At 54.0% G+C, this 17,300-nt stretch overlaps 1 protein-coding gene across 1 annotated transcript in view; it reads left to right on the top strand.

Moving 5' to 3' along the window:
- TLE3 (TLE family member 3, transcriptional corepressor) overlaps positions 1-16,690 on the top strand; it is a 93,485-nt gene extending 76,795 nt beyond the window's left edge. The window contains exon 20 of the mRNA XM_035708768.2: positions 16,526-16,690. Coding sequence (XP_035564661.1) covers positions 16,526-16,675 — 150 coding nt within the window. The 3' untranslated portion in view covers positions 16,676-16,690. The remainder of the gene's footprint in view (positions 1-16,525) is intronic.
- Positions 16,691-17,300: the final 610 nt, after the last annotated feature.

Raw genomic sequence — 17,300 nt, 5'->3', positions numbered from 1 at the left:
TTGGTAGCTATTATTATTATTATGGCTGTAACTATAGATCATTAATTTACAGTTTAAAAATCCTTCACCTGTTTCATTTTGCACTATTTTATTGAAGAATTAAATTTTTATAGGAAATCCTCCTAATTGGCTGGATTCAATGTCATCCCGGCTCCTTTTCGAGTCTGCACAGTAGACGGGCGATGGCAGGCACTACTCTCCCCGGTGGCACCCCCACCCCCACCCTCACCCCCACCCCCACCCCAGCCGCTTTGCTTTGGCTCCTACCATCTACCTCGTGTGCACTCTGGGCCAGGCACCACCACCCTTCAGTACCTTCATTGTTTTAATCCTGACAACAGCCTTGCAGGCAGGACGTCTCCCCGCTTGAAAGACAAGGAAGCCGAGGCCCAGAGAGGTTAGAGGACTTGCCTGAGGTCAGGTCACACAGCGGGGAAACAGAGTGGGGATTCAGAGCCAGGTGTATCGGTCACTAAAGTTGACACCTGCACCCAGATGGTAGATCCGGGGTTTAGGGAATTCTCTGGGGTGGAGCTAGCTTTGTAATGATGGAGAGAGTGACCAGGTGAAGGCTGTTGGTGGACAATCTGAGCTCTCCAGGGAGGGCTCCCTTCTGGGGCTGAGCAGCTGGGGCTGCAGCCGTGGCCTGGGGCCAGCCAGGGTCCTCTGTCTGCACCCTGGCAGAAGGAGACAGTCTGAAGCTCTGCAGAGGAGACCTCTGCAGAGGCTGAGAAGGCCCACTGTGGGCATTCTGGGTGCTGGGAGTTCCCCGTCGATGGCTGCAGACGCCACCCGCCCCCCCCCCCCAAGGGCTCAGAAGCTGACAGGAAGTCTTCGGAGGAACAAAGCTGGTCACTTGGGCTCCAGCTAACCTCATTAACTTGCAAATGCACCCCAACTCCCAACTGAGTCCCTGGTACTCTTTCGGGACTGGGGTTGGTGCTGGAATCACTTGCTGGGCTTGGAGAGAAGAAGCAGGAGTTTAAACCCTGACCCATCCCACTCCGGGTCCGACTCTCCGTCTGTTGACTTAGGGTCAAGTGGAAATTACGCCACGTGGGTCTGTGGGTCTAAAACCCAGGAGGGCTCTGCTGCCCGGGGACATTCCCTTGTGGCCGCTGCCTGGAAGATTCCTTTGGGGGTCTTGGGAGAGGGGGACAGAGGTCCTACAGGGGATAAGAAGAGGCAGGAAGGAGGCCAGGTGCTGTGAATGTCCTGCTCTCCTTCCTAACTCCTCAGTCTGGATGAAGACGTTTCAGGCACGCGCTAGGGAGGAGGAGGGGGTGGGATCAAAGAGAGTTCCAGGAGTCTGGAAACGTTAACTGGTGGATAGAGGACAGGAGGCCCTGGTGTCATTTTTCCTCTCTGTGCTTGCCCGTCACACCAGGACGACTGGCTGGCTGGGTTCTGGGACTCTCTGCCAGCAGCGCCTCCACCTTGCTGAGCTTCTACCCTCAGCAAAGATATAGGTACTGAAGCCTGGCTGCCTGGGTCCCACCTTGGCTCTGCCACTCAGCAGCCGTGTGCTTGTGGGCAAATGCATCAACCTCTCTGGTCTCCCATCCTTGACTACAAACAGAGAGAACAGTGATCCTTGTTCTCACCGAGCTGCTGTTCGCCGAGTCCATGCACAGACGTCAGTAAGTGCTCAGGAAGCAGTAGCTCTGCTCCTATCTAGTTCTCTTATCCACAGTTCTGTGATCCCAAACACTCTGAACGCCAAAAGCTTTTTGAAAATTCACTTGGCTACTATTTTTGGTATTTATTTACCCTGTGGACTGTGAATATGCATTAGTTTTCCTGCAGAAATGCGAATGCATTTGATTACAGGGCCCTGTCCCAGATCATGCTGCAGAGATACGAAGTAAGTGGGGTTTCCACCATATTCTGTTTAGAACATCCCCGAATCCTAAAACTCGAGGAACTTGAGTAAGGGATGTGGACCTGAGCTCTCTCTCTTAATTCTTCCAGTAATCCTGGAAAGTACAGGAGTTTTATCCCCATTGTACAGCCGGAGAGACTGAGTCTTGGAGGAGTCCTGGAGGCCATGGTCGGCACGTGGCACAGCGAAGACTCGAGTCCTGGCCTCTGACCTGAAACCGGTCCCCTCAGTGGCACGGCCCTCTTAGGCCTCCAGATGCTGAAGGTCCCTGAGGACCCGTGTCTGGTTCAACTCCAAGTGCACCCCGCCAGGCTGGGGGGGGCCTCCCCAATGAGTAAATGCAAGCGGGAGCAGAAGACGCGGTGTTCTTCTCCGGGCTGGACAAGTGGCTCCCCCGGGAGACTGGAGGAAAGAGTGACCTCAGTGGCAATTGGCCCCCCAGGAGCCGGTGAGGTGCCTCGCCATCTGTGCTCAAGTCATGGGGAGGCCCCCTCTGGGGTGCAGTTCTGGCTCTGCCCAAACTCACTTCCAGAGGGACCCGACCCTGCAAATCCCTTGATCTGTCTGAGCCTTGGGTTCATCATCTGTGCAGTGAGGAGAAAACATTCCACCTTGGATGCCACGGTACCGGACAGGGGGTTGGGGTACATTCAGTGAGGTGACACGGGGCCTGCTTGGTGCTCAGGGACAGCGGACAGACTTCCTGCCAGCCCCTCTGAGCCCTTGGAGGGGGCGCCCCTGCAGCCATCCAGGAGGAAGTCCCAGGGTTCGGACTGGGCCTGCTCAGCCTCCTTGGAGGGCTCCCCTCTGCAGGCCGGGGACCCTGGCTGGCCCCAGAGCGGGGCTGAGGCCCCGGCTGCCTGTCCTCCCTGCCCAAGGGGCCTCCCTGGGGGACGATGAGTGTCGTTCAGAGTGTGCTGTCCCCAGTCTGCTTTAAGTCCTCCCACCTGGGACACATCCAGGGGCAGCACAGTATCATTCAAGGTTCGTGGCTCAGAGGAGGAAAGCTCCTGCGGTGTCGGCCTCCCTTCCTCTGCTCTGCTGGGTGCCGGGCCCCCGGGGCCCTCCCCTGGCCCCATCCCAGAAGCCTCCTCCAGCGGTTGCTGCAGGACACTCCCTGCCTCCCCCTGCCTCCGACGCCACCGTCGAAATAGAACGTCCATCACGCTTCATTTGTCCAATAAAGCTTCCGTCTCCATCCTGCGGAGTGATGTACCAGCTGGCGTCTCAGGCGCTGCCGTCACAGGCCCCTGGGCCCCCTGCCCCGGGAGGGGGTGACCGGAGTGGCCCTGTGCTGGCGGAGGGTGCTCTTCCCTTCCTTGCCCTGCACACCCCCACTCCCATCTTTTTTTTTTTTTTCCTTTTCAAATGAGAAATGACTGTGTGATTCCATTAAGTTCCCTGTGCAATAGCAATCATTCTGGAGAAATTGATTGTGACTCTGTTAATGACTGCTTGGTCGGATGTTAATGTACCGGGGGACAGTTTACACTGCCCTGCTTGCTGCAGCCAGGGCAGAGAAGGATTCCCAGGGAGGGCGGGCAGGGCGAGGAGCCAAGGTGAGAGGGGCCGGGATGCCGGGCGGCGGAGGAGGCGGTGTGGGTGCGAGGTGGGCAGGCGGTGGTTGGGGGGGGGTGTGGTGTACTCTGGGGCCCAGGGCCGGAGTCGGTGCCTGCGAGAAGTGGGGGGGTCCTGTGCAGAGACTGCAGGTTCTTCTCAGAATCTGGGGGACGTCGCAGGACCTGCGAGACGTCATGGCAACAGTGAATGGGCCAGATCCACCAGAGTGGTGGCCTCAGATCTGGCTTCCCGGGTAGCAGAGCCTGGAACCCGGAGTTGAATGCAGGTGGCTTATCTGGGAGGTGACCCCAGAAGCAAGAGTGAGAGGAGCCAGGAAGGAGGAAGCCATGGGCAGGGCAGTGTCACAGAGGACCCTGCTGTGAGGGGGAGCTCAGTGCTGCTGAGATGTCCAAGGGCATCGAGGAGCTTCTCAGAACCTTCTGTGCTGACACAAAGGACCAGATGGTTCATCCCCTGGCTCCCGCCCCCCCCCGAAGGGGCTTGTCCTTGGAGGCCCTCCCTGCCATCCCTCCCCACACTTGCGGGCTGTGTGTGCTCTGTGCCCACAGGCCCTGCCCACAGGGAGAGCACCACATGTCAGGTGGCCCCAGCGGGCACGACAGGTGGTCGCTCGGGGCCTCAATGGCTTGCCCATGGCACAGGTGACACATCCCCTGAGGATGCCCAGAAACACTTGGGGACTCCAGGGCTGGGCTCTTGTCCTGGTGGGTGAGGGGAAGCACTAATGAGGAGCCCGTGCCGTACTTCAGAGGGGACCCTGCCCTTCCCGGCCCTGGCTCCTGCCTCCAGCCCCCGGGGTCTCTGAGGACAAGGGCGACAGAGGCAGACCGGCCAGTTCTGAAGCCCAAGGCAGAGCCTGACCACTCAGAACCCTGCATGTCGAGCCATTTCTTTTTTCTTTTTTTATGACAGGGATTAGAAAACATTGTGATATTTTTCGTAATTGATTTCTGTAATTGCAAATCAATAGAACTAATTGGCACCCTGGCTGGGTTTGTTTTGTTGTGAAGTGATTGGGGCCCAAGAGGAGGTGAAATCAAGCACATTTCCAGCTTCACTGGTTGGGGGGGCGGTGGCAGGAGGAGCGGAGACAAGCAGCAGACAGGGAGCTGCTTCCTCTCTCTTCCCTTCACCCCCCAGCTCACACAAGCAAGCAGGGGGGGCACCCAGCAGGCGGAGAAGCCTGGCAGCCGGGCGTCCCCTCCAGCCCCCGGGGACTGTCTCCTGCTGGATAGCTTGGCCCAGAGGAGAAACCGCGGGCTTCTCGGGCTTTCTCTCGTTTATTCGTTTGTGCAGTCGGTACATTGCAGTTGCGTCCTGTGCACCTACTATGTTCCAGGCTCCAGCTGGAGGACGGGGATATAGCGGTGGACAAGAGAGCTGTGGTCTCTGTCCTTGCGGCCATACTGGCGTTGCATGGCTGAAGCCATCCGGATTCAGCGGCCAAGAAGTGAATCCACTCTACTTAGGCAGAAAGGGACTTATTCAACGGCCTCAGGACTGCCAGGAGGTCTGGAGAAGTGGGTGGCTTGACTGAGCTCTCAAGAACCAGGCCACCGAGAAGGTCCCAACTGGGCCACGTGGCAGCTGCCAGCACAGTCGGGCGCTCTCGAACACGGGTGCCCCCACAACAAAACAGAAGCTTCATGCTTGCCCTCTCCTTCCCCAATTAGCTCGGTCCTGAATTCGAATTTTGGATAGGCCCGTCGATCAGCAGAACCTAATCAGCGTGGGACCCTAGTGGTGAGGGGGCTCTGGCCCTCCAGGAGCACCCCCTTGAGAAAGACATGGGAATGAGTTGTAGGTGGTCAAATGTGTACTTTCGGAACACCCACCGACTGGACAAGTTGATGAAGTACCTTTGTGGGAAGCGCTTTGCAGGAAAAGCAGAGGGAATTGTCAAAAGGAACTTCACCAACCTCTTGGCCAGAACCGAGAGGAAGCCACGTCTGTGAAAGTGGGCAGTGGGAGCATATGTGGACCCTCTGAGGATAGCGGCCTCTAGAATCACAGGCGCCCCGTCCCCTGGAGCTTCTTTCCCCTTCCCACTTCCCAGCCAATAAGGTGGTCACTGCTTGGTCCCCACACGACTGAGGGAGATCCCGGTGGTCTCTATCTCCCCTCACACCACAGGTCCAAAACCCTCATTCAAACAGTCTAAGTGTCCTGGGGCCCACCCGCTCCCCTGAGCTCCCTGGGTGCACGGTGTGGTGGGCATCGTGCCTGCCCCTGGAGGGCTCCCTACTGACCCTCCCTCGCGTGAGGCCACCCCGAGGCTCAGGGGCGTGACCCAGCCTGCTCTGGAGTCACGTTATCCCCACACCTAGCTCAGCGTTTCTTAAAGTTTGGCCTCTGGGCCAATCGACGGTAAATTCCCCCCCAACCAGCTTTACTGCAGTCTGATTGACAAATACAAATGATATGTGCTTAAGGTGCCCAGTGTGATGTTCGGATGTGTGTGTGTCCATTGTGAAACCATTACCGCAATCCAGCTAATTAACATAACCATCACTTCACATAGTTATCATTGGTGCGCGCGCGCGTGCGTGTGTATGTGTTGAGAACACCGGAGATCTACTCTCTTGGCAGATTTCAAGTATAAGTCATGAACTGTAGTCACCATTCTGTACATTAGGTTTTCAGAACTTACTCATTTTGTAACTTGAAAGTCTGTACCCTTTGATTAGCATCTTCGCCGGCCCCCCACCTCCCAGCCTCTGGTAACTGCCACCTTACTCTGTTAGGATTAAGCTCAACTTGTTTTTGTTTTGTTTTAAAATTCCAAATGTGGGACGCCTTGGTGGCTCAGCGGTTGAGCGTCTGCCTTTGGCCCAGGGCGTGATCTAGGAGTCCTGATATCGAGTCCCACATCAGGCTTCCAGCATGGAGCCTGCTTCTCCCTCTGCCTGTGTCTCTGCCTCTCCCTCTCCCTCTCTCTCTCTCTGTCTCTCATGAATAAATAAATAAAATATTGAAAAAATAAAATTCCAGATGTAAGTGAGATCACTTGCCCTTTGTCTCTGTGTCTGGTTTATTTCACTTAGGGTAATGTCCTCTAGGTCCAGCGTGGTGCTGCAGGTGGTAAGACCTTCTCCCTGAAGGCTGAGGGCTGGTCCATTGTGTGTATGTGCCACATTTTCTGTATCCATTCACCTGTCGATGGGACGCTTACACTGTTTCTTGGCTACCGAGCAATGCTGAGTGAACACAGGTGATGCGGATGCCTCTTGTAGATAGTGATTCTATTTCCTTTGCTTATACACTCTGAAGGGGGATTGCTCGATCATACGACAATTCTATTTTTTTGGTATTTTAAGGGACTTCCTTAAAAGGTCTGACTGAGCTCTCAGGTATTTTAAGGGACCTCCATTCTGTTTTCCACATGGTTGCATCAGGTTACGTTTCTACCAACAGGTTACAGGCATTCCCTTTCCTCTACATCCTTGCCAATACTTAACTTTTGATTTTCATAATGGCCATTCTGACAGATGTGAGTGATACCTCACTGTGGTTCTGATTTGCATTTCCCTGGTGCTGAGTGATGTGGAGCATCTTTTCATGTGTTTGTTGGCCATCTGGATGTCTTCTTTAGAAACATGTCTATTCAGATCCTTTGCCCATTTTATTTTATTATTTTATCTTATTGATTCTTTCTTTCTTTCTTTCTTTATTTTTTCTTATTTTTTTTCTTATTGATTTTTTAAAGATTTTATTTATTTATTCATGAGAGACATAGAGAGGCAGAGACATAGGTAGAGGGAGAAGCAGGCTCCCCATGGGGAGCCCGATGTGGGACTCGGTCGCAGGACCCCGGGACCATGCCTAGAGCCAAAGGCAGATGCTCAACCACTGAGCCACCCAGGTGCCCCTATTTTATTTTAAAGATTATTTCATTTATTTTAGTGAGAGAGACAGAGAGAGAGAGAGAGAGCAGTGTGGGGAAGGGACAGAGGGATAGGGAGAGAGAGGGAATCTCAAGTAGGCTCCGCACTCAGCAGGCTTAATCTCACAAACCTGAGACCATGACCTAAGCTGAACTCAAGAGTCAGATTCTTAACCGACTGAGCCCCCCAGGCTCCCCTCCTTTGCCCATTTTAAAATTGGAATGTTGGCTTTTTCGCTTTTGAGTTGTATGAGTTCCTTATATATTTTGGATATTAACCCCTTATCAGAAATGTGGTTCACAAGTATTTTCTTCCAATAAGTAGGTCACTTTTTCCTTTGCAAACTTTTCAGTCTGATGAAGTCCCACTTGTTTATTACTGGTTTTGCCTCTGCTTTTCGTGTGACATCCAAAAAACCATCGCCGAGACCAACAGCAGGGAGATTTCCCCTTTGTTTCCTTCTAGAAATTCCATGGTTTCAGATCTCATGTTTAAGTCTTTAATCCACATTGGATTGATTTTCACGTAAGATGTAAAATAAGGACCCGACTTCATTCTTTTGCACGTGGATAGCCAGTGTTCCCAACACCATTTACTGAAGAGACTGTTCTTTCCCCATTGAGTATTCTCAGTCCTTTGTGGAAAATTTATTGATCATATGTGCATAATTTTATTTCTGGGCTCTCTCTTCCGTTCCATTGAATTCTGTGTCTGTTTATAGGCCAGTATCGTACTGCTTTGCTTACCATGGCTTTGTAGTATAATTTTAAATCCGGAAACATGATGCTTCTCTGTTCTTTTTGCTTGAGATTGCTTTTACTCAACAACAGATTTTCACTTGATAAAGATCCTGTTGCCCAGGCCCTGCCCAGGCCTACCGAATCCAAATCTCCCAGGGGGAGGAGGGAGAGACCAGAAAAGGTGCATTTTCAGCAGACTTTCTGGCTGACTCTGCTGTGCCCAGGACCAAGGACCACTGCTCTGAGCACACAGGTCAGAGGGAGGCAGTGCGTACCGTGGGAGGTGCACGGGACTTGGGGTCACAGCCTGGCTTCACCTCTCCCTCGCTCAATCTTCCAGTTCCGGTGGTCCTGCTCTGAGGCTGAGCTCCCTGACCTGAACATCAGAGGTAATGACATTGTTTGCTTCCTGGGTTTGTTGTGGCTGTGAGCTAATATCTGCAAAGTCTCCGTCAACCAGCAGGCACTATTTAAATACCTGTGTAGTCCTCAGGAGCCTCTGGGAATATGACCTTTAGGAGGAAGAGTTCAACAATTCTCAGTAATTAAAAAAAAAAAATCATTCTTTGCTCAAGTTTCTCAAAGGACATTAAGAGAGCTTCAAATGCACAGTCCACAGCAACACTTATTAAGCTCCCTTTGCTTCTGCCCCCGGCTGCTCCCCTGGCGCAGCACTGGGCCCCAACCCCAGCATCCCCTGAGCCGCCCAGCCCCTCTATCCTCAGTCCAGGGCCTTCTGTCTGCCTCTCCCTCAGCTGTGCTGCTTATGCATCAAGGGAGCCCCCTTCCTCCCCAGAAGAAGCCACCTGTCCAGGAGGAGGGAGCACGGGTTGTCGAGTGGGGGTTTTGAGGAGGCCTGGTGGGGTGGAGGGAGCTTGGCAAACAAGCGGCCTTAATACATTTTTTTGGCCCATCACGTTGGTGCATGTGAACAGAGCAGCATCAGCTGAAGGAACGCTGTCCAGCATCTACCTGTGGCCAGCGTGGGGGGTAGGGGCACCCTGGTCTCACAGGGGCCTGGGAGCCAGGCCCTCTCTCCCTCCCATCCTTCTGTCCTTCCTCTGTCTCTCTCTCCTCTTTCTCCACTTAAAAAAAAAAAAAAATCAGCTTCTTCTTTTATCCCACAATCGTTTGTTTTATCTAATATTTAACTAGATTTCTTTTTTTTTTTTTTTTTTTTTTTTTTTTTTTTTTTTTTTTTTTAAATTTTTTTATTTATTTATGATAGTTACAGAGAGGGAGAGAGAGAGAGCTAGAGGCAGAGACATAGGCAGAGGGAGAAGCAGGCTCCATGCACCGGGAGCCCGATGTGGGATTCGACCCCGGGTCTCCAGGATCGCGCCCCGGGCCAAAGGCAGGCGCTAAACCGCTGCGCCACCCAGGGATCCCTAGATTTCTTTTTTAATTAGAAAAGCAAATACATGCTTACGTGAACATTTTCAAATACGGGCAGATGAGCTTAAGGTCAAAAAGCAGAGGAGTCCTTCTGGGTGTTTCCTTGCCTATAAAATGGGGGAGAGTCACCCTCCAGAGAGGGCTGAGAGAGTGCAGTGTCCTGCCCTGGCTCCTCACGCCTCGCTCAGGGCTGGTTGGCTGGCTGGCACCCTGAGCGGCTTCTCATTCTACGAAAGGAGTGAGGGACCCTGGAGAGGGAGAAGTGACTGATGCTGAGTGTGTGTGTGTGTGTGTGTGTGCGTGCGTATGTGTTTGCACATGCAACATGCGGCTGAGGATGTGGGTGTCAGGACCTCCATCCCCCACCTTCCACCCCCCACCTTTGCTCTGCAGCATTACCCCCTCCAGCCTCTCCTCCCTGCCCAGTACCAGGTGGTTCAGAGCCTCCAGATGGAGCCCCAGTGTGGCCTGCTATCTCTGGGCAGGTAGAATGGAACAGACATCACAGCCAGGCCAGCTGGGCTCCTAGCAGAGGGCAGGGGAGAGGCTGGGGGACATGGGAGGGTGCCAGGGAAGGAGGAGAAGGGAGCTGGATCCCGGAAGGCCTGGCTGGGGTGGGGGCAAGAGACCTGAGGCTGAAAGAGGGGGTCCTCAAGGTCACCCAGACACCACGCACAGGGCGGGGGGCGGGGGGGCTTGAAGAACTCAGGCTGGTTCCAGATCCTGTGGCATCCTATCCTGCAGGCATTCATTTATTCATTTAATCATTCAATCAATCACTGACTCAGCAAATTTGTATTGAGCACCTTCTGTGCACCCAGCACTGTTCTAAGCACTGGAAATAACAGCAGTAAATGAAGAAACAAAGCCCCTGCCCTTGTGGAGCAACATTCTAGTGTGGGAGACAAACAGAAAAGTAGGATGGATCATTGGCCAGAATGTGGTCAGTGCTATGGAGAGAATAAAGGAGAGAAGGGAAATGTGAATGATGGGGTGTCCTTGACACTTTGAAAGAAGGACCAGAAAAAGCTCCTTTGAAATACCGACTTTGAGAAAAGACCCAAGGGTATGAAGAGGGAGCCTGTGACTACATGGAGGAAGAGCATTGTAGACAAAGGGGCAAGTGCAAAGGCCCTGGGGCAGAAGTGTTTCTGAAGAACAGCAGGGAAAAATGTGGCCTGAGTGAGCAAGGTGAAGAGAAGTAAGAGGTCAGGTCAAGGAGCAACAGGGGCCAGAGCCTGCAGGGCCTTTTGGGTTGTACACGGTGAAGACTTGGGCTTTGCCTCTGAGAACATAGGACCCGTTAAAGATTTGAACAGAAATGTAGTGTGGTTATGTTTATGTTTTAGCAGGACCGCATAGCTGCTGGGTGGAGCCCAGATGGTAGAAGCAAGGGTGTGATAGGGAGCCCCGAGGGAGGACCATGGGGGTGAGGCATGCGGGGGGCTGCAGGTGGGAGCAGTGGGAGCAGGGTGAGCGTATATTTTGAGTGGGATTGGCCACATTTGCTAGATGAACAGCTGCGGGGACCTCAGGCAATGATGCCTCTCGTGGCCAGGTTGGCAGCAAGTCTGTGGTTCCAATGCTCAGTCCACTTAGGACGGGCCCTGGCCTACCTGGGAAGAGGGCCGGCAGGAGCTTGGCCATAGTGACAGCCAGTCCGTCCAGCTGGACTCCCCGGCCTTGCCAAGTGAGCTGGTGGGGCACGGGGCAGCTCAATGAAAGGCCGCAGCTCTTGGTGAGCACACGGGGCCCAAGAATACAGCCAGAGTCAGACCCACCGCTCGGGGCTTTCTCCCCTGCCACAGGCTGGCAGGGCTGAGACGGTGCCCCGCTGGCCCTGACCTGGGCATCAGCACCCATGCCGAGCAGCCCAGGCAGAAATGGGGGCTGCTTTCCAAATTGCGCTTCCTGCTTCCCACCCAGAGTCCCCTCTCTCTTGACTGCTCAGCTCTGAGGAGAGCATGTCACAGAAACCAAGGGGACCCCCTGAGAGGGGTTGAGGGGCATGGAGAGATGCCAAGGAGATGTCAGGCAATGCCTGCAGATGGTTTGGGTTGTCTGCTGGGTGCAGAGTGGAAGCAGTGCTCTTGGTGTCTAGTGGGCAAGGCCAGGGACACTGCTGAATTCTCTACCGTGAGCAGGACAGCCCCCCAGCCCCCAGCAGAAGAATCATCTGAATTTCCTGTCCCGACACATCCGTAGTACTGAGGCTGAGAAAACCTCCTTTAGAGGCACTAACCCTCTCATATGTGACACGTCACAAAGACAAAGTCCTCCCATCTCTTCGCACTACCAAGAAGGAGAGTCTATGTCTCCAGCCCTGTGGCTTGCTCTGGCCAACCCAGATTCCGACTACATGGAAGAGACACTGTGGGATTTCTGAGCTTAGGCCCCAAGAGGGCTTGCAGCTTCCAATGTCACTGGTTAGAGCCCTAGGGAGCAGTAAGAACCAGCCACCGCTTCCCGGTCATCTTAAATCATACAGCCCCAGACAACCAGCAGGTGAGTGCAGCTGTGTGAGTGATCCCAAACGAGACCAGCAGAAGAACCACCCAGAAAAGCCCAGCCCACATTGCTGAGCCACAGAATGGTGGTTGGTTGACTCCACTAAGCTTTGGGACTGTTTGTTCGGCAGCAATAGATAGCTGACACATTGAGAATATGTACATTTGAAAGGGGGTATCTAGGAACCATATGCCTTAACCCCAAAGATTCAATGGGCACATTTCAGCCAATGGAAGCAACTGAAGTTCAGATGTGGGGCAGCAACAGAATCTGTCTTCCTGTTGATCAAATCCCTCCAGCAGAGTGGCCACTGGTGTGGTCCACATTTAAGGCTGGATCGTGTGCTTACAGAACAGGCATGATCCTGCCCCACTGACCACAGGTCAGGTGGGGGAGCAGCCGAATCATGGAAACCAGTTGATGGCAAACCACTGGGTAGAGCATGTGGCCGTAAAGTGGGGCCAGAGAGCCGGGGCCACCTGCCAGCTGCATGACCTTGAGCAGGACACCCTACTTCCCTCCCCAGACCTCTGCCTTCTCCTCTAGAAAGGTCTGACCCTACCTCTCTCAGGTTTGGGGGTGGGGGGATTAGGTCAGTTTAGAGGAGATGACGTACGTGACGGATTTAGCGTTGAGCCCAGCACCGAGACGGGACAGTAACGGCTTGTTGATGATAAAGCAGACACTATTCCAGCAGGAATAGGCTTGGCCCAAGGGTAAAAGATACAAAGGGAGCATCCAGTCTCTATGCTCTTCAGCTGAAGAGGGGCTCCCAAACGTTAAGAAAAAAAAAAAAAAAAAAGGATTGGGAGCTGTAGGAACTAGGTTTTTTGCTCGATGTTTCCGGAATGGGCGTCCCCAGAGGAGAAAGAAAAGCAGGCTTAAATCAGACTGGCATTGATAGCAGAAGGCAGGCAAATAGTGGGTCTTAATATTATTCCTGTGTGAGCCCGCATGTGGTGCGGGTTTTAATTTAAAGCAGGCATTTAGTGAGTTGATAAACAGGAGTGCACACCTCCTGCCCTCCCACGCCCTGAGCCCCAGAAGAACAATTATCCTGGAGAGAAGACGAAAGGAACATATGGCAATGAATTCTAATAACAGGCAGCACCTGCTTTCCCGGGGCGGCCTTTGATGGGGCTCGGGTCGAGGCTGCGTGCACGCCAGCAGGTAACAAAGGTCAGCTGAGGCCTCCCTCCCTGGTGCACGCCATGGGTTCAGTCTACACGGCGGGAGGGAGACGGGCTGGGAGCTTGGTGGTCTTCTCCTCACCTTGTGATCTGAGGCACGCCCCTCCCTGGCGTGGTGTCTAAGGCGCCGTACGCAGATCACCCGCGCGGGTGGGTTGGTTTTGTGTTTTTTGACCTTCCCCCGAAGGCTGGCACGGAATGGACACGGGAGGCTAGCTGGCGCCCCAGACCCAACCGGGAAGGTTGCCGTTCCGGACAATTCCCGACAATCCATTTCAAACCAGTCTGGCAGGAGAGAGCCTTCCCTGACTTACAGGACTGACCTTGGGAAGGCACAGGGCATTGGCTCCCAGGCGTCCGGCCACGATCACCAACAGAACCCTCGTGTTCTCTCACCTCACATCAGCATTAATCTCCCAGACCAGTTTTCTCAACAAGATGAGCGTCCCGACTGCCCTAACTCCCACCCACACTTCCCATCCTTGCCCAAACCCAGCGGTGCCCGGGAAGGGCTCTGTCGCCTGGCTCCGGCTGAGTCACGCGTCCGCCGCTGCCCTGACGCCAGGGCTGGGTGCTCTGGTCGGCTGTCCCCTCCACAACCCCCCTGGTTAGATGAGCCAGAGGGACACTCCCCAAAAGCAGTGAGGATGCTGTTGCCAAAAAAGAGGGGGATCTGGGCAGACAACACAGTGGTTCTGCTATGGAGGCCAACAGAGTCATAACGCGTCTTCTCTTTCTTGAATTATCTCTACCGTTTCTCACCATGAGCCATATATTCACCCCGGGGCAGGTTACCCAGGCTGCCGGAAACGCAGCCAGACACTCTGAACCACAGTCACACCGGGGTTGCCGCTCTGAGGTCCATCGTGGTTGTTCTGGGTCTTTGATGATTAAGGGTGGAGGGGAAAATTAATCTTTCCATAACGAATGCAGCCGTGTCTCTATTGTAGACTTGTTAAAGACACATGTTGTGGTTTTGAGGACGTTGCTTGGGGCAGGGTCTTTTCCTCTAGAGCTCCCTTGCACACCGAACACACACTCAGATTAAAGGAACACAGGACGAGCTTTCCTGTTGTATCACTTAGAATCTGGTTCAGCTGCATAGAATAGCTTCGACACACAGGAGTCATCGCTCACCCGAGAGTCCTCTGTGGGTCCAGGCGGGAGACCGTGCTCCGTGGGCCTCCTGTGGTTTTACGCAGCTTATAAGCAGAGCCAGACCGTGTTTTTGTTCCAGGCCGTGTTTTCAAGCATGTTTCCAAATGAGTAGACTTGGAAGATGGATCTAGCACCATTCTGTGTGTCAAAGGATAGATTTCTTTGCTTATCCAGTAATTATCCCGGATAATGTGTCACTTGGGTGCAAAGGTTGGGCAGGTTGGTAGTAGCCCCATTATAAAAAAAAAAAACTTGAGGTTCTGCAGCTGGGACAGAAATCCACCCACACTGGTGGCTCAGCAGTTTAGTGCCGCCTTTGGCCCAGGGCTTGATCCTGGAGACCTGGGATCGAGTCCCTCGTAGGGCTCCCTGCATGGAGCCTGCTTCTCCCTCTGCCTGTGTCTCTGCCTCTCTCTCTCTCTCTGTGCCTCTCATGAATAAATAAATAAATAAAGCTTTAAAGAAAAGAAATCCACTGCATCTGCAGCATCTGCATGGATGGCTCCACATGGCCCCATGGGGAGTGGGGACAAGCAGACCTAATGGAAACAGACATGAACACACAGCTCACGCTGCCTGCTGTGTCATGGATAATAAAGTCCCTTTTTTTCTGACCTGGGAGTCCAGTGTCTTCTGCTAGCACCCAGGAAAGTGGGACAGGCTAACCTGTTAGCTTGCAAGTTGGGTTAAATTTCACAGGCCCCCATGGTATACAGTAAAGGGCTGGATTACTGTAAAGTACTGTAAAGCAGGCTCCTTTTATCTTCCCATTCCATAATCCTCAAAGTTCACTTCATAGTCCAAGATGGCTGCTGGAGCTCCAGCCAGCACGTCTGCATTCCAAGCAGCAGGAATGACGGAAGGGGAAGAACAAAGTCACCGCCTCGCAGCCCTCCCGGAATTCCTACACAACACTCATTGGCCGTCATTAAGCACATGGCGTTGCCTAGCTGTGGGGAAACGTCTTTAGGCTGGGTGCCATGCCGCCCTAGACAGAGCCTGGGACTAAGGAAGAAGGAGGGTGGACGTGTTGGTTGGCAACTAGTAATCTCTGTCCTGGGACCCGTCTCCTGGTTGCCATCCCCAGACTGGTGGTGGGGACAGGAAGGCCTTCCCTGTCCACGTACAGAGTACACTGAAAATGGGAGGCAGCGGCCAACAGGTTTAGAGAAGGAGGTACTGGATGAATTCCCTCCTCACTACCCCAAAGGGCTCAAACCTAGAGGGAGGGACGGACCTGTGGGTTACCTATTACGAAGCATTGTGGAAAGTGGTGATCAGAGCTGGGTCGGGGTCATCCAGCTCAGGGTACCCTGAGAGCACTGACAAGGGATGGCTGCCCTCACTGGCCCTCCGGGAAGTCTTCCTGGGGGAGTTGACGCTTGACTTGAGTGTGGAAGGAGGAGTGGAAGTTCACTAGACATGGGCTGGGCATAGGCCTGCCAGAAAAAATGCAGATGCCCATTACATCTTAACCTTATTATTTTTATTATTTTTTTTAGATTTTATTTATTTATTCATGAGAGACACAGAGAAAGAGAGAGAGGCAGAGACACAGGCAGAGGGAGAAGCAGGCTCCATGCAGAAAGCCCGATGTGGGACTCGATCCCGGGACCCCAGGATCACGCCCTGGGCTGAAGGCAGGTGCTAAACCACTGAGCCACCCAGGGATCCCCTACATCTTAACTTTAGATAAATAACAACAACAACAACAAAAATGTGAGGATAAGTATAACCCATCTTCTATTTGGAACATACTTGCATAAAAGTTATTCATTGTTTATCTGAAATTCAGATCTAACTGGCATCTTAGCTTCATATTTGCTAAATCTGGTAACTCCATGTGCGGGGGGGTGGAGGTGGGGGGGTGGGGAGGGCAGTTCAGGTCCAAGGAGCTGACACAGAACAGCCCAGGGGCTGGGGTGAGTGAGGAAGTGTGTGGAGGACTGTGTGTATGTGTGTGTGTGTGTGTGTGTGTGTGTGTGTCGGGGTGGGGGTGTGTAAGGCCAGAAAAGCAAGTGAGGCAGGTCATTGTCCGGTTTCCAGAAATTAGGAGTATCTATTGCGTCACGGTCATGGGAGCAGCTTCCCCGAGCTGGGAACTCGGCCTAGCGCCTGGCTGCTGAGGGACCTAGTCCTCCTCCTGACACTTGGAAGGGGGGTGCTTCTCTTATTCCCATTTTACAGAGGCGGCGACCTGGAGGTTACGTCGCAGCTGGAAGTGCTGTAGCGGGGATTCAAACTCGGAGGCCCATCCAGCTGTGCCCTACTAGAATTTTCCGTGGCGCTTGCTGTGCCTTGCCTCGTGCAGGTCCTCGGGGGTTGGCAGCCGCTTAGCTGCCGTAACAGGTGAGGCTGAGGGGGGCCCAGGCAGGGGACGCTCGTTGACCTCCGGGCCCCCGGGACCCCCGAGGACAGCCAGTGAGTCCAGAGGCTTCAGGGTACTCAGGAGAAGTCTCCGAATGCCTCTCTTTGGAGGGGACATGGTTGGGGGGGGGTGAGCCGAGAGTGGGGAGCCCTGCAAACGGGAGGCCTAAAGGGGGTGGGACTGGAGGAGAGCAGCTCGGCCGCCACCCCCTGTCTACACGGCCCCTGGAGCCTGCAGCCCAATCAAAAACTGGCTCAGCGGTTTGGGTATAAACATCCTGCTGGTAGTTCAATGCCCTCTGCTCCAGGCGGAGAGTGACCCCCAGGGAGGGCGGGGGTGATGTCACGCAGCCGCGGGGCCTCCGGGCCCCCCTCCTACCCCACCTGCTTCTGCGCCCCACACTCCGCGGCCCGAGCCAGGCACCTCCCGCAGACAAAGCTCCTGGTACGGGCCGCTGCTGCCAGGCCGTCGGGGGGTGGGGGGCCGGGGGACGGGGCGACCTGCCCATCGCCTACCCCAGGGGTCCCCGGGAGCCAGGGCATGTTCCCTGGGGGGGCTCCTCGCCCTCGTCCCCTGCTTGCTTTGTCCCAGGGC

The sequence above is a fragment of the Canis lupus genome, chromosome 30 (genome assembly GCF_003254725.2).
Source record: "Canis lupus dingo isolate Sandy chromosome 30, ASM325472v2, whole genome shotgun sequence".
Classification (NCBI taxonomy): domain Eukaryota; kingdom Metazoa; phylum Chordata; class Mammalia; order Carnivora; family Canidae; genus Canis; species Canis lupus.
The sequence above is the reverse complement of the archived record's forward strand: the minus strand, read 5'-3'. Positions and strand labels throughout refer to the sequence as shown.